General features: G+C 42.2%; 1 protein-coding gene across 6 annotated transcripts in view; it reads right to left on the bottom strand.

Annotated features, from left to right (window-relative positions):
* Window positions 1-13,119, bottom strand: part of LOC137533118 (cytosolic phospholipase A2 delta-like) — an 82,679-nt gene that overhangs the window by 42,730 nt on the left and 26,830 nt on the right. For 5 of the 6 annotated variants that reach the window (XM_068254302.1, XM_068254306.1, XM_068254304.1 and 2 more), the window contains 6 exons: window positions 12,888-13,019; window positions 10,474-10,514; window positions 10,334-10,376; window positions 7,826-7,889; window positions 3,933-4,081; window positions 1,922-2,008 (listed from right to left, as the gene is read on the bottom strand). In XM_068254302.1, coding sequence (XP_068110403.1) covers window positions 1,922-2,008; window positions 3,933-4,081; window positions 7,826-7,889; window positions 10,334-10,376; window positions 10,474-10,514; window positions 12,888-13,019 — 516 coding nt within the window. Of the gene's footprint in view, window positions 1-1,921; window positions 2,009-3,932; window positions 4,082-7,825; window positions 7,890-10,333; window positions 10,377-10,473; window positions 10,515-11,648; window positions 11,729-12,887; window positions 13,020-13,119 lie in introns of those variants that run through there. The other variant, XM_068254307.1, reaches the window with a different exon arrangement.

Genomic DNA, 13,119 nt, shown 5'->3' with positions numbered 1-13,119 from the left:
GAAATTTACATTTGTTTCATACGCAATAGTGGAATCATGGGTGGAACTCGAGGACAGGCTTTGGAAACACAAGAGATCAGGTCTTCAGCTATGCTCCTGGATGGAAGATAACAACAGCTAAGTGGCCGGATTTTGTACCTTAAACTTAGGCCAGTGCTGCACCTCTATGCTCATATTTAAAAAGTGTATCAAACCTGTAAGTGTGAGTGTGATCATAAAGACAGCTCCAGTCAAATTTTCCAAAATGTTTTCCAAATTTCTAGATAGAGCCCTATTGAAGAAGACTGCCCTCGCTTCCTGATCCAGCGACCCCAAGAGCTCCACCTTGAGCCATAGGTGGTCCACCGGCAGAAAGTGAGGGAGTAAAAAAGAAACATGTCAAATTTAAGACTTCAAATTACCTTTGCTTCCTGTTTTAGTGATACTCTTACGTTTGGAAAACAAAGCGTAATGTAAACATGGACGAGGCTCAAATAAAACATTTGCCTGGAGTTGAGATTTGCTTTACTTTTTCTAGTGAATACAGCTTTTAACTTATACTTATAAACTTAGAGGCTAAAAAATAATTGCTTTAAATTCACTTGTTCTTTATTGTGCCTTGCAAATAAAAAGCTACATGTAAGTTTCTAACTGCGAGCTGCCAAAATGCCTTCTTGGACTTCCTTCCACCACCTCCTAAAGACTGCAGTTATGCGGTCTTCCATGTAAAGGATGGAGATTATAACATTTCACATTCTCTGTGAGACACCTCACAAGCCCCACCCTCACTCCAAACACCATTACAGTGAATAGAGGAGACGGAGCCCAGGTTGATGACAGTAGCCAATGCTGAGATTCTTTGGCAGCTCCCAGGTGACTCCCATTTCATAGTTAAGGCACAAGAAAGGGAAACGTGAGCATCATTGGAAGCGAAACAGGAGTTAGACATTTTTTCCAGTTTTGGATAAAGGGGAAAGGTTTAGAACCTCAGTAATGATTACAGTATATTGTCATGTTTATATCCACTGGAGAGATTTCCCCTTATTGCTCCTGAGAAATGACAAAGCCAGCAGTAACTTTCCCAAAGGTAGAAAAATCACACTTATTACAGGTGCTCCATTGGAGAGTTAGGGGCTGATTCATAAAGCTTTTTCTGTTGAATTATCTAACCTTACTTATTAACTCACAAAATGCATCTCTCAAAGTCTACCCGAGGCGGAATTTCTATACTAATTGCGACACAGAGGCAAGTTAGTGAGGCTATTACATACTCCTGTGTACATCATTCTCTTTTATTATTGCCTCATGACTGATCTCTCCTCATTTGTTTATCTCGTGCATTAGCTCTCTTTACAGTAAAGGAAAAAAATGAATAATAAGTAAGCTTTGTGCATCAACCCCTTAGTCCCAACCTTGGCTCAGATGACAAATGTAACATTTTTTGAAATTCATGCAATTTTATCTCCCTGGCCTCAATTCACGGAGCATTATCAAACGTTTATCAAACACTTTATCAAACGTTTGATAATTTACCTCATGGGTAAAATCTCATTTTTAAATTCACTAAGGTGTTATATACTTATGGAATGTTTTACCGATAAAATGTTCAACAAATATATAACACCTTAGTGAATTCAAAATGAGATTTTACCCATGAGGTAAATTTTCAAACGTTTGATAAAGTGTTTGATAAACGTTTGATAATGCTCCGTGAATTGAGGCCCTTGTGTTAAGGGATGCTTGGGCAGGGAGTTGAGGGGAAATCTCAAGAGAGGCAGAAAGTAAAAAAAAAAACTGCCAGAGAGGTTCTAAATCTCTCCCATGTTATCTAAATACAAAAATAAAATAAACAAAACCTTTAGATTTAATTGAACATTTCTCATAAATTCTCCTGACACCAAGCATTATTTCCAATGAAAGGAGAAAACAATGGAGTACTCACTTGGGTGGCGCAAAGGTTGATCTTCGCCTCATTACCTGCAGAAATGGAGTTCACTGGAATGACACAGCGACACTGACCTGCTGTACCCTACATGCAAAACAAGGTTTGTTACATCCATAGACAATGATATACTAAGTTGCGGTTTGGTTCTCAGCCAGTATAAGACGTAGTAATCTGCACCACCTTCAGTAGTAATTCTTCATTTATTGGTATAAAAAGACATACAAACAAAAATAAAGAACTGTAGGGCAAGACAGTCCAGGCTACCTGCCCATCTTCATGTTGCCCAGTTCACAGTTTGGTTTTCAGCCAACATGTTCTTACTCCAGACCAAGAGTGGTGACGGCCTCGATCAAGTTTGATTGATATCAGATTTCTGATTTCCTCTCTCACTTACATTTAAGACAGCAATATATGAAATCTCATTTGGAGTTAGAATGGAATTCGATGGGCAGGAGGTGCCTGCTGAAGGAACAGTAATATCTTTCTTCCAAGATTAATCTAGGACAGCAGATTGTGGGAGGCCAAAGACATCAAGGAAATCCATGCTGATCATGAATTATTATCTCAGTGTACATGGTTTTAGGCGTACATTTAATAAAGGCGCCCATTGAAAAGGGCACAGGAAATAGTCAATAGTAGAATACTGGTAATATTACAGATATTCTACTACTTACGTCATATAGTAAAATATTGGTAATATTTACCGATATTTACCCTCATACAGAGCCCTCCCTCTACCAATGCCTAACTCTAAGACCCTCCCTGGTGGGGCCTAATCTTAAGACCACCCTGTCCCTGGTGGTGCCTAACCTTAAACCTCCCCCTCAATGCCGAACACTAAAGAGCACCACATGCTTGAAACAAACTTATTTATCCACAATTTTGAAAGGGTGCAAATAATTTTGTCCAGCCCATTTGTGAGTGTTTGGTGGAACATTATGTCCAGTTTGCTTTTTTTCCTCCTTTTTCGGTTTTGGTCCAATACACACAAAAGGAATAAACGTGTGTATAGCGAAACATGTGTTACTGCAATACTTTTCTGTGGGAAATACTTGATTTTCTAGAAAAATTTCTGGGGTGCCAACAATTTCGGCCATGACTGTATCAACGACACATAGCGTTGCATTGTTTAATGCAGTGCAACAATGCTGTTTGATTGATTTTCAATAAATTTTATGCTGAAATCTATTAAAAATGTATGTACAGTTTGTAGTGGGCATTAATCCCTTCTCTGATTTAGATCTGAAATGGATCAATCTTTTCTGCCATATCGGGTGGCAATCTATTAATGAGTGGCTACATTAAGTGTCTCCTGGATAGTTTATCATTCTGGTGCTTTGATCCAGTTTTTGCTGTACATGCAATCTAGGGCGATTGCAAGGTCACTTGCTCTATCATGCCACTCACAGTGCTCCATTTCCACTGCTTGTGTTGAAATGCAGTTCCAATTGAACCGCAAGGCACTGCAGGCAGTATCTTTGATGCAGTTTCCAGTCAGTGAAATTGAATGGGACCTCTCAGTCAAACTAAAATTAGACCAAAAAATGCAGCGGGAAACTGATTGTACTCCTATGCAGTTGCAATTAACAGTGAAAGAAGGCCCTAAGAGTCTAGCAAAACTGCATTCAACTTAAAACATGTTTATCAATCCAGTGAAATACTCTCACTCTGTATCTAGTAACTGTGCATACATATGATTCAGCCATATGATTACTATTCCCCCTCCAGGTCATCGAGGAAAGATACTATTGCTGGTCTCCAGATTACAGTGCTTTTATAGTAATTTGCGCTCCATCTCTTGACAGCGACCACATTTCTGAGTGCCGCGATTGCCGTAATTCCTATTACAGCCTATGGTGGCGCCGGCTGCACCCAAATCCTGCTCTTTTTTTTTTTTTTTTTTTACAGCGTTCCCTAACTGCTCCCATAGACATAATTGTGCTTGTGAACCCATTCAGATTAGTCTATATGCACAAAATGGGTACGTCTGTATAAAGCTGAATTTTACCTTCAATTCGACTGCGAGCTCAGGGTTCCATCTCTTCATACAATGAAATCTGCAGGAATATGTATAATCTCCACAAAGCACGGGTCTTATTAACTCTATTTTGCGTATCTTTTCGCAAGAATCTTCCACTGTCAAGTCAAGATGGCAACCTAAACAGGTAGTTAAAAAACACACGGATGAAATATGAATCAGTAGCTGATACGACCTTTTCCACGAGAAATCTATTCCTTTTCTCAAACAGATCATCAGGAGACTCTGTATGGCTAATATTGTGGTGAAACTCCTCCCACAGTGTGATGTCAGAACCATGGTGCTGACATCACACTGTGGGAGCCTTGTTGCATTGTGGGAAATAACAGCTGTTTCCAACTGCCAAAAAAAGCAAGCAGCATCTCCTGCCAGCAGTAATGATGTCACCATGTGATAAATGTCAGAATGTATATCAGGGAGAGGAAAGATTTGGGAAGACACTGACTAAATCATTTATACATAATTATTGTAAAAATTAAGCACTTTTTTATTACATTATTTTCACTGGAGTTACTATTTAAAGAGGGCCCAAAGTGGGGAAATTAAAAAACAAAAAACTATGCTGCCTGATCCGGGGGGCTGGGCAGATCAGGTAGCGGCCATCCACGCCGCTCTCCTTTGTCCTGCTTTCCTTTAGTTTCTCTTTTGTGACCTCTGGGGTCACGACGCTAGAAGGAGAGAGATATTCTCTCCCAGTGTGCAGGGAGATGGTGGAGCGGCACCTTCGGGTCTAAGCATTTTTAATATTTATGTAATGAGGTTACATTACTAATATTTTAGTAACAAAGGGCGTGTGATTATTGATAGGGTAGAAACAGAAAACATACACCATTATTTCCAAATAATATACATTACTAGGAACACAATTTAAATGTTGTGAAAGCCAGGACTACACAGGCAAATAAAATGTGTGGCTTTTATTTATAGTAGCATTGTTTATTTTAAAACTATATGGGATGGAAGTGGAGAAATAGTGTATTTTTGTTTTTCCTTGTTTTTCCCTTTAAAATGCATAGAAAGTAAAGTAATTATTAAAAGCAAATATCACCCCCAAAAAAGCCAAAGACATGGCAAGATATAGATTTCTTAGGTGTGAGTGATAAGTAATGATAAAGTTATTGGTGAATGAATGGGAGGAGCGCTAAAGGGGGGTCCGTCGTCACCTCCCGCTGGGTGGGCGTTCCAGCGACAGTCTGGCGTGTGTACAGTCTGTCGGCGGACTGATACGGCTGTTTCTGAGCGATCCGCCGGGCAGAGATAACAGAGATAACACAGCCACTGTGCAATTAGGAAAAGCTGCAGTAAGCCAGAGCACATTACAACAGGCAAAGGAACTTATAGGATAGAAGAACTAAGGCTGAAAATTTTGTTACAGAATCTCTTTAAGGTGAAAACAACCCCCAGTCTGAAGTGGTTAAAAAGGTAATTTTTTTCTCAGCTTCAACATTGATTTGCTGATCATTGCATCCTGTTTTTTTATTTACATTTTTCAAAGCACCATAACTTTTTTTTTTTTTTTGCAATAGTGTTGTAATTAGGCACACATGAGTCAAACATGAAAAATTGTGTACTTAAAGGGGAGCTGAAGAGAGAGGTACATGGAGGCTGCCATGTTTATTTCCTTTTAAGCAATACCAGTTGCCTGGCAGCCCTGCTGATCCTCTGCCTCTAATACTATTAGCTATAGCCCCTGAACAAGCATGCAGCAGATCAGGTGTTTCAGACTTTAAAGTCAGATCTGACAAGACTAGCTGCATGCTTGTTTCTGGTGTTATTCAGATAGTACTGCAGAGGAATAGACCAGCAGGGCTGCCAGGCAACTGGAATTGATTTAAAGGAAATAAATATGGCAGCCGCCATATACCTCTTACTTCAGTTCCCCTTTAAAAGAGCACTACTATTATTAAATGCATGGGTATTGCCATCGTTAACTTTAATTAGACGATGGCTGGCTTGCTCATACCGTGATATCACTACCTAGATAGTAAATGATCCAGACAAAGCATGCAGCTTGTGACATCATACGTGTCACCCTGCATGACCCCATATTTCTATCATGACAGGTTTAACATAAACAGGTTTGTTGGACACAACTGAATCCTGGCATCTGCCTGGTACTTCTGTTGTTGGCTTTATGCTCAATAGCTGAGTCAGCTGTGAGTTATTTACTTGCTAATGAATGCATCAGGCAACAACTGAAAACGTGCCTCACAAGAACAGGACTTGGTCCTTTTTCAGAGATCTCTTTTTAGAAAAAAAGCCGCTCCCTGATGCCGGTTACTATGGTATTACGCAAAGCAGGGGTGCGGTATAAATGAGGCTTCCCCTTAAATTGATTGCCACCAAAAACTCCCGGACAATCATAGTACAGGATCCGGATGATGCCACAGATTTCCTCAGAAAACTGGGTTTGGATGCTCCCGTTAACCATCGGGGTTCACCAGAAAAGGCCCTAGATTGCGACTTGGACACAATCACTGCATAAAACGAGAATTTCCCCAGACTGGACAGTACAGAAGCCTGATAGGGCATCGGAATCCTTGTCATCCTCACCTATTCTAGTCCCCCCAGTCTGATAAGGGAGGCAGTTCAGAAGAAAAGGAATGATAGAGCCATACAGACACTGGGAGTGGCAGAGCACAGATATAAGCTGTTTCCTTCTCAGTCCAATTTTAGAGATTGGCAGTCTGCTAAATGTAAGGTGTACGAGCTTCTAGTTATCTCTACTGAGGGCACTAGCTTGGACCAAGCAACTTTATTATGATAGAGGGAACAAGCCCCACACTCTATTGTTGAGGAGGTTACATGATTTTAAGAAGCAGAGGGTATATATGCAATTACAAACACGAAAGAGATTACTTCCACTAACCCATGCAGAAAATTAGGCGGTAAATCATGACTAAAATCTACCAGGATAGCAAACTGCTTATACCACATGCGGTAAAATACCGTGTATGCAGTAAAATGGATGCTAGGCCTACCAGAATTGAGGCCAATATGGGGTGTAATTCTGGAACAGGCCTATATTGGAATCTTCATGCTTATGGTAACTATCAGTTGGCTTTTCAGTCACAGCATACCAGCATGTGGTTTTATTGTATTTTTTTTTTTTTGTTCCGTTTATCTCTGTTTTTGTTTATTCTTTTCTCAAAGTGGATCCGAGATAATCTTTTACCGATTGCATAATTGTGTTCCTTACATATAGTTTATAGGGCATTCCTGAAGCCAAATACTTTTTTTGTTGTTTTAATACCCCAATTCCCTATAAATTAAACAAGCCTCACCCACATGTAACAAAGGATTATGGGAGGTCAGTCTGGGTAGGAGGAGGTTTTACTAGCCAGAGATTTCACAGGCAGAGGGGAGGAGGAGAGGGGAGTAAAGTTTTCACAGGCTGAGGGTTGGAGATGCAGAGCAGCTTGCCTGTGTGTAATGATGACCAGCAAAACATGGCTGCCCCTCATTGTATCACAGGAAGAAATAATCATATACAGTTGAAGCTGTTTGTAGCTAGATTTGCCGTGTAAACTATCCAAACTTTAGAAAAGATACATAGATAAGTTACTAGTTTTAGTTAGTTTTTCATCTCGGATCTGCTTTAAGCTGCCTCAGGTACACTTTAAAGACAGGGACTGACCCTGCAGGGTTGGTTGCAGCAAAGGAAAAACAAGGGGTAGATTACAAGGGCCAGGCAGAAAAAGCATATTTTATAGTTTACCCACTGCACAAGTGATTAGAACATAAGAAATACTGAATAATCTAATACCTGGAAGGCTAGATACTCACATGTTCTACCTTAAAAGATGTGAAGAGTAAACTGTTCAGATCAGAAAATATCAAGCTATAATTTCATGTATACCCACCAAATAATCTTTCTGGGATCCTCATCTTGTCAACACACACCTCAACACCAGTCATCTCTCTGGACTGCAATAAAACACAAGAAGTTCAGGTACTTTTCAGATCACAACATTACAAGCCTCTTGCATAAAGTACGTCACCCTGTAGCCACCATGTCTGGCTGTTGTGCTGATCTTCAGCAGTGTTTATGTGACACCTGTGACAAGCAGGCAGCCAGTGGTGCCATAGTAGCTGATCTGTATTTTGGTTCTGGGTCAATCATTGAGAAAATATTAGAAAAATATAAGAAAGTAGAATTTTCAAAGCTAAAATCAAAAAGGTTGCTTTCATAATTTTCTCACTTCAAGTGTCCTTTAAAGCTAATGGGAAACGGTAAAAAAAATAAAGTACAATCAAACAGATACCTAAGGAGAGGGAAGGCTCTGGGTCCTATAGAGCTTTTCCACTCCTCTCATGGTGCCCTGCCCTTGTTGCAGTGCTGACTCCTCCATTTGAATTCCCCACCAGAGGAGGCTTCGGAAGGCTCGGGAGCCAAGTGTTCCAGAAGACAGGCGGCTCTGTACTGCACATGCGTGAGCGCACACGAGAAAGTGCTCTTGCAGGCGTAGTACGGAGCCGCCCATCTTCAGCAGTACTCGGGCTGCTGAAGACTTCCAAATCCTCTTGTGGTAGCAGAGAGCAGTATTCAACTGAACGGTCTATTATATATTGCTACGGGTGGTTGACAGCAATGGATTGAGGGATCTGTGAGAGGAGTGGAAAGACTTTATAGGACCCAGAGCCATATCACCTTAGGTAAGTATCTGTTTTTTTTACCGGTTCCCATTTCCTTTAGGGCCTGTTTCCACTACAGGCAGATTGGATGCAGAATGGATGCAGAAAAACTGACTCCAATGAATGCCCATGGGCCTGTTTCCACTAAGCGCGATTTTTCTGATGCAGATTTTCCCATAGGCATTCATTGGAGTCAGTTTTTCTGCATCCATTCTGCATCCAATCTGCGTGTAGTGGAAACAGGCCCTTAAGTAAGCGGTTATTAGCCCTGCAACTATTTCCATACATTAGATGGTAGTAGTCAACGGGTTAACACCTCTTCTTAACGCAATCCACTAATCCCGACATGCACACTCATCTTGGTTGCGAATGCAAGTTTCCTACAGAGGAGGGTATGGCAAGCAAAAGCAGGTGGATTTCGGACAGCAGGACTGAGCACTGGCACTCGCCCACACCACCAATCTTTTTAACATGGTAGTGATTCAGATGTTGGTATTCAAGAGGCAGTTGGAAGGCTTTAGGCTCAGATTATTCCAGTGGTGTGAGGTGGATTGGGCATCTGGTGAAACCAAACGCCATGATAAAATGTGACTATTGCTTGGTGTTAGGCACAGAAAAGGAGAGTTAGGGGATAAAGGTAAAAGGTTAGTTTTAATGAGTAGTGTTAGGAAGTTAAGATTAAGGGGCGGACCAGACGGGCATCATGTGGCGGCTCGCTCTGCCAGTGGGGAGAAAAGCATTTGACAACCTTTGGCGGTGCTTCCCGTCATTATGCAAAGTGGAGGTGATGAGAAATTACGGGATTGAGCTCGGTGTTTGCGCAAACGGCAGTAAGTGATGGTACAGAGCTTTGTCCATTCATTTGAATGGATAGTGCCTGAGCAAATGGAGCTGCGGATGTCATTTAATGCCGGTTTAGCGCCCGTGTGAACCGGCCCTTAACATCCATTCTGAGTATTTATGGTTTGGCCTTTGGCAGGCGGATCAGGTAGGGTTCAATACGGAATAAATGCTAAAACTTTCAACGTTAGGAGGTGACTAATAACAGCCTTTTCTCCTGTGCCAAATTTGTTAGATAAGGAACATTAGTTTTCCTATTGTGACTTTATGATAAGTTTATAGCTTGTCTTATGGAACGAGCGGAGGGGATTTGGGCGCAGCCGGCGCCACCATAGGTCGTAATAGGAATTACAGCTATAGCGGCGCTCAGTGAGTAACTTGGGCACGGTCAAGAGACGGAGCTCAAATGACTTCTAAAACACTGTAATTTGGCTGCCAGCAATAGCTGGAAGCCCAATGACATCATTCCCCACCATCCACTGCGGCCTGGAGGGGGAAGAGTAATTAGTACCGCCGGGACTTGTGCAGGAGCAGGGTAAGCCGTATATCGGCTCTTCCCTGTGCCCAAATCTCACAGCGGCTATTTCATAGGTATGCTTATGGAAAGACGTCTGTTTTATTCTATTACTGGAAGTTAGATTCTGACCATAGACTATGTAAAGAAATTATGTCAATAAATTAAAAAAAAAATAGCTCGAAGTATGGGATAATAAGAGGATAATAGATTCTCCCTTCAGTTTAGAAGCACAGATTAGAAAGAAGAGGGATAAATGGTGATAAAGGCACCTCCTTATTAAGTTTTCTAAATTCTACAATACAGCAATCAGGTCACAACCTTTATAGCTAAGCCAATGTCCATCAAGTGTGAGATCTTAGGATAGAGGGGGTCGCCTTACCACAACTACACCATTCGTCACAATCGTCTCAAAACCATCTTGTCTGAAATAAATACAAAGGAAATATTTAGCTACCTGGCTATTTCATTTAATTCTATATTGTAATGCAAAATGTATTAGTAAACCAGACATCTACTTACATGGCTTGCACGGTGAACTCCATCTCCAGAATCTGCTGTCCCTGTAGGTACAGTGCAGGTTTTAATTATTATTTTAGTATTTATATAGCGCCGACATCTTACGCAGCGATGTACAGAGTATATAGTCTTGTCATCTAACTGTCCCTCAGAGGGGCTCACAATCTAATCCCTACCATAGTTATATGTCTATGTTATGTACCATGTAGTGTATGTATCGTGGTCAAGGGCCAATTTAGTGGGAAGACAATTAACTTATCTGTATGTTTTTGGGATGTGGGAGGAAACCGGAGTACCCGGAGGAAACCTACGCAGACACGGGGAGAACATACAAACTCCTTGCAGATGTTGACCTGGCTGGGATTTCAACCAAGGACCCAGCGCTGCAAGGCGAGAGCACTGACCACTACGTCACAAATAGTGACCAATAAATTAAGTGCATCTTCCACTAAAAGTACTCTACATACCAATAAAGCAGAGGCAGATCATCCACAAGGCAAACCTAGGCAGTTGCCTAGGGCCTGGAGAGAGTCTAGTGCAGTGATGGCTAACCTTGGCACTCCAGCTGTGACAAAACTACAAATCCCATCATGCCTCTGCCTCCCCGAGTTATGCTTAGAGCTGTCAGAGTATTGCAATGCCTCATGGGACTTGTAGTTCCACCACAGCCGGAGTACCAAGGCCAGCCATCACTGGTCTATGGGCCTGGTGGCGAATCATAAGCACTGGCAGAGATTTCTTCACAGCTGGTGCCGCCATAGGCCGTGATAGGAATTGCGGCTAAAGCGGCGATCAGACAGTAATTTGGGCGCCATCAAAAGATGGCGCCCAAATAATTATAAAAACAGCGTAATTCGGCCGTCAGCAACAGCTGGAAGCCAAATTATGTAATTCCCCACTGTCCTTGGCGGCCTGGAGGGGGAATAGTAATTAACGCTGACGGGACGTTTGCAGGAGCAAGGCGAGCCATTTTTCGGCTTTACCCTGCGCTCAAATCTCCCGGCGTCTAGCCCCCACCAAAGCTTACTATTCAGAGCCAGGTGACCATCAGCGGTGGGCAAAAACTGCTGTCTTGCTTAGAGCCCCATTTCATCTTAATCCATTTCTGCAATAAAACCTAGAACCACCACAGGTGGTGTCAAACACAAGGCCCGCGGACTGAATGCGCTGCTCCTTGCCATTATATGCGGCCCTCAAGAGCTTCAAATGTGCATCATCGTAAGATAGCTCACAGCCCTCCAGTGTTTCTAACTGAAACATTGTCAGTTTGTGCCAACAGCCCATGGGCTCCCCCCAGCAAACTGGCATGGTGCTCCCTCCTTGGATTTAAGGCCCCCCCCCCCTCCGGTAACTGGTAAATCATACACACACCTACACACCTTCCCCCTGAACACCATCTCCCCATAAAGCAGAGTAGCACAACTGGGCAGAGTAATGTTCACCTGCTGCAGCATTGCATTGTCTCTTCTGTTCTTCCTGGCAGTCGCACGCTATGTGCTTTTATCCTTCCTTTTCCCGATCACATGACATGCCTCAGGAGCCAGAGGTATCCAGTATACAGCGTGCGGCTGTTAGGAAGGTCAGAGGAGAACCTAAGCAGCGCTGGGGCAAGTGAATATTAAACTGCTCCTCTGCACTACTCTGCAGGGGGGGGGGGGGGGGGGGAGGAGCTGGCCACCCACAAGTTACATCAGTTTCAGATTTTCAATAAATGCGAAATCTTAATCAGCAATTGGGCCCGCGATTTAGACTTTGTTGTAGATTTTGGCCCCTTTCGTGATTGAGATTGACACCCCTGACATAACGCTTTGTGAAAACATTTTTGAAGGAAAGAAAGGGACAGTTACTGTTTAAGGTGCAACCTTAAGGGATTACTCCAATTTTGTTTATTCTCTTTCCCAGTTCTCTAGTATCACTAGCATTTGTGGAATAAGCTGCAGACAGCTTTCTTTGCTCTGCTACTGAGCAGAGAGAGGCGGGACTCATTAATATTCTTTTAGCATTTCAAAGAGTACTGCAATTAGGAATAGTAGCGATTACAATCACATGCCAGCAATTCGTCGGGAGGCGGCGTTTTACGGTACTAGCAGTCTCTGGTCCTGCTGGTACGGAAATGGTTAACACAGGTCTGTGCTTACAAACAAACTCAATTTACAATCAATCTCCTGAAACGAAACTTGGCTTCAAGTAGGGGCCATCTGTATAGCCTTTCTAAATAGTCAGGCATTGCAGGGTGTGGATTTGCAACTAGACTGTCAACAGCAAGGTGTTACAAAAAAAAAACAAAAAAAAAAAAAACAAACAAAAAAAAAACACTAGCATTTTACTGGAATTGCATTCATAGTACCCAGACAGCAGTGTGGACATGAGGATGGGTTGTAGAAGTTTATGTATGTATCCAGGGCCTTAAGACTTACATCAGTGCTGAGGCAGAAGGACCTCAGTGTAGATTCTCCAGCGGCAATACTCCCCACATCAAACGCCACAGTAAACAGGAGATCATTTCTAGATATGACATCCTCATCGTGAAGTGTCAGGTGTATCACGTTCTGTGGATAGAGAAGGATCATGTTCAGATAATTCAGCAGAGGCTTGATTTTTTTCTTCAAACGCATGCATAACTTGTCACCATAAATCACTAAGTGTCAA

This window comes from Hyperolius riggenbachi, chromosome 9, assembly GCF_040937935.1.
Source record: "Hyperolius riggenbachi isolate aHypRig1 chromosome 9, aHypRig1.pri, whole genome shotgun sequence".
NCBI classification, from domain to species: Eukaryota; Metazoa; Chordata; class Amphibia; order Anura; family Hyperoliidae; genus Hyperolius; species Hyperolius riggenbachi.
This window is presented reverse-complemented; position numbering and strand designations above follow the sequence as displayed.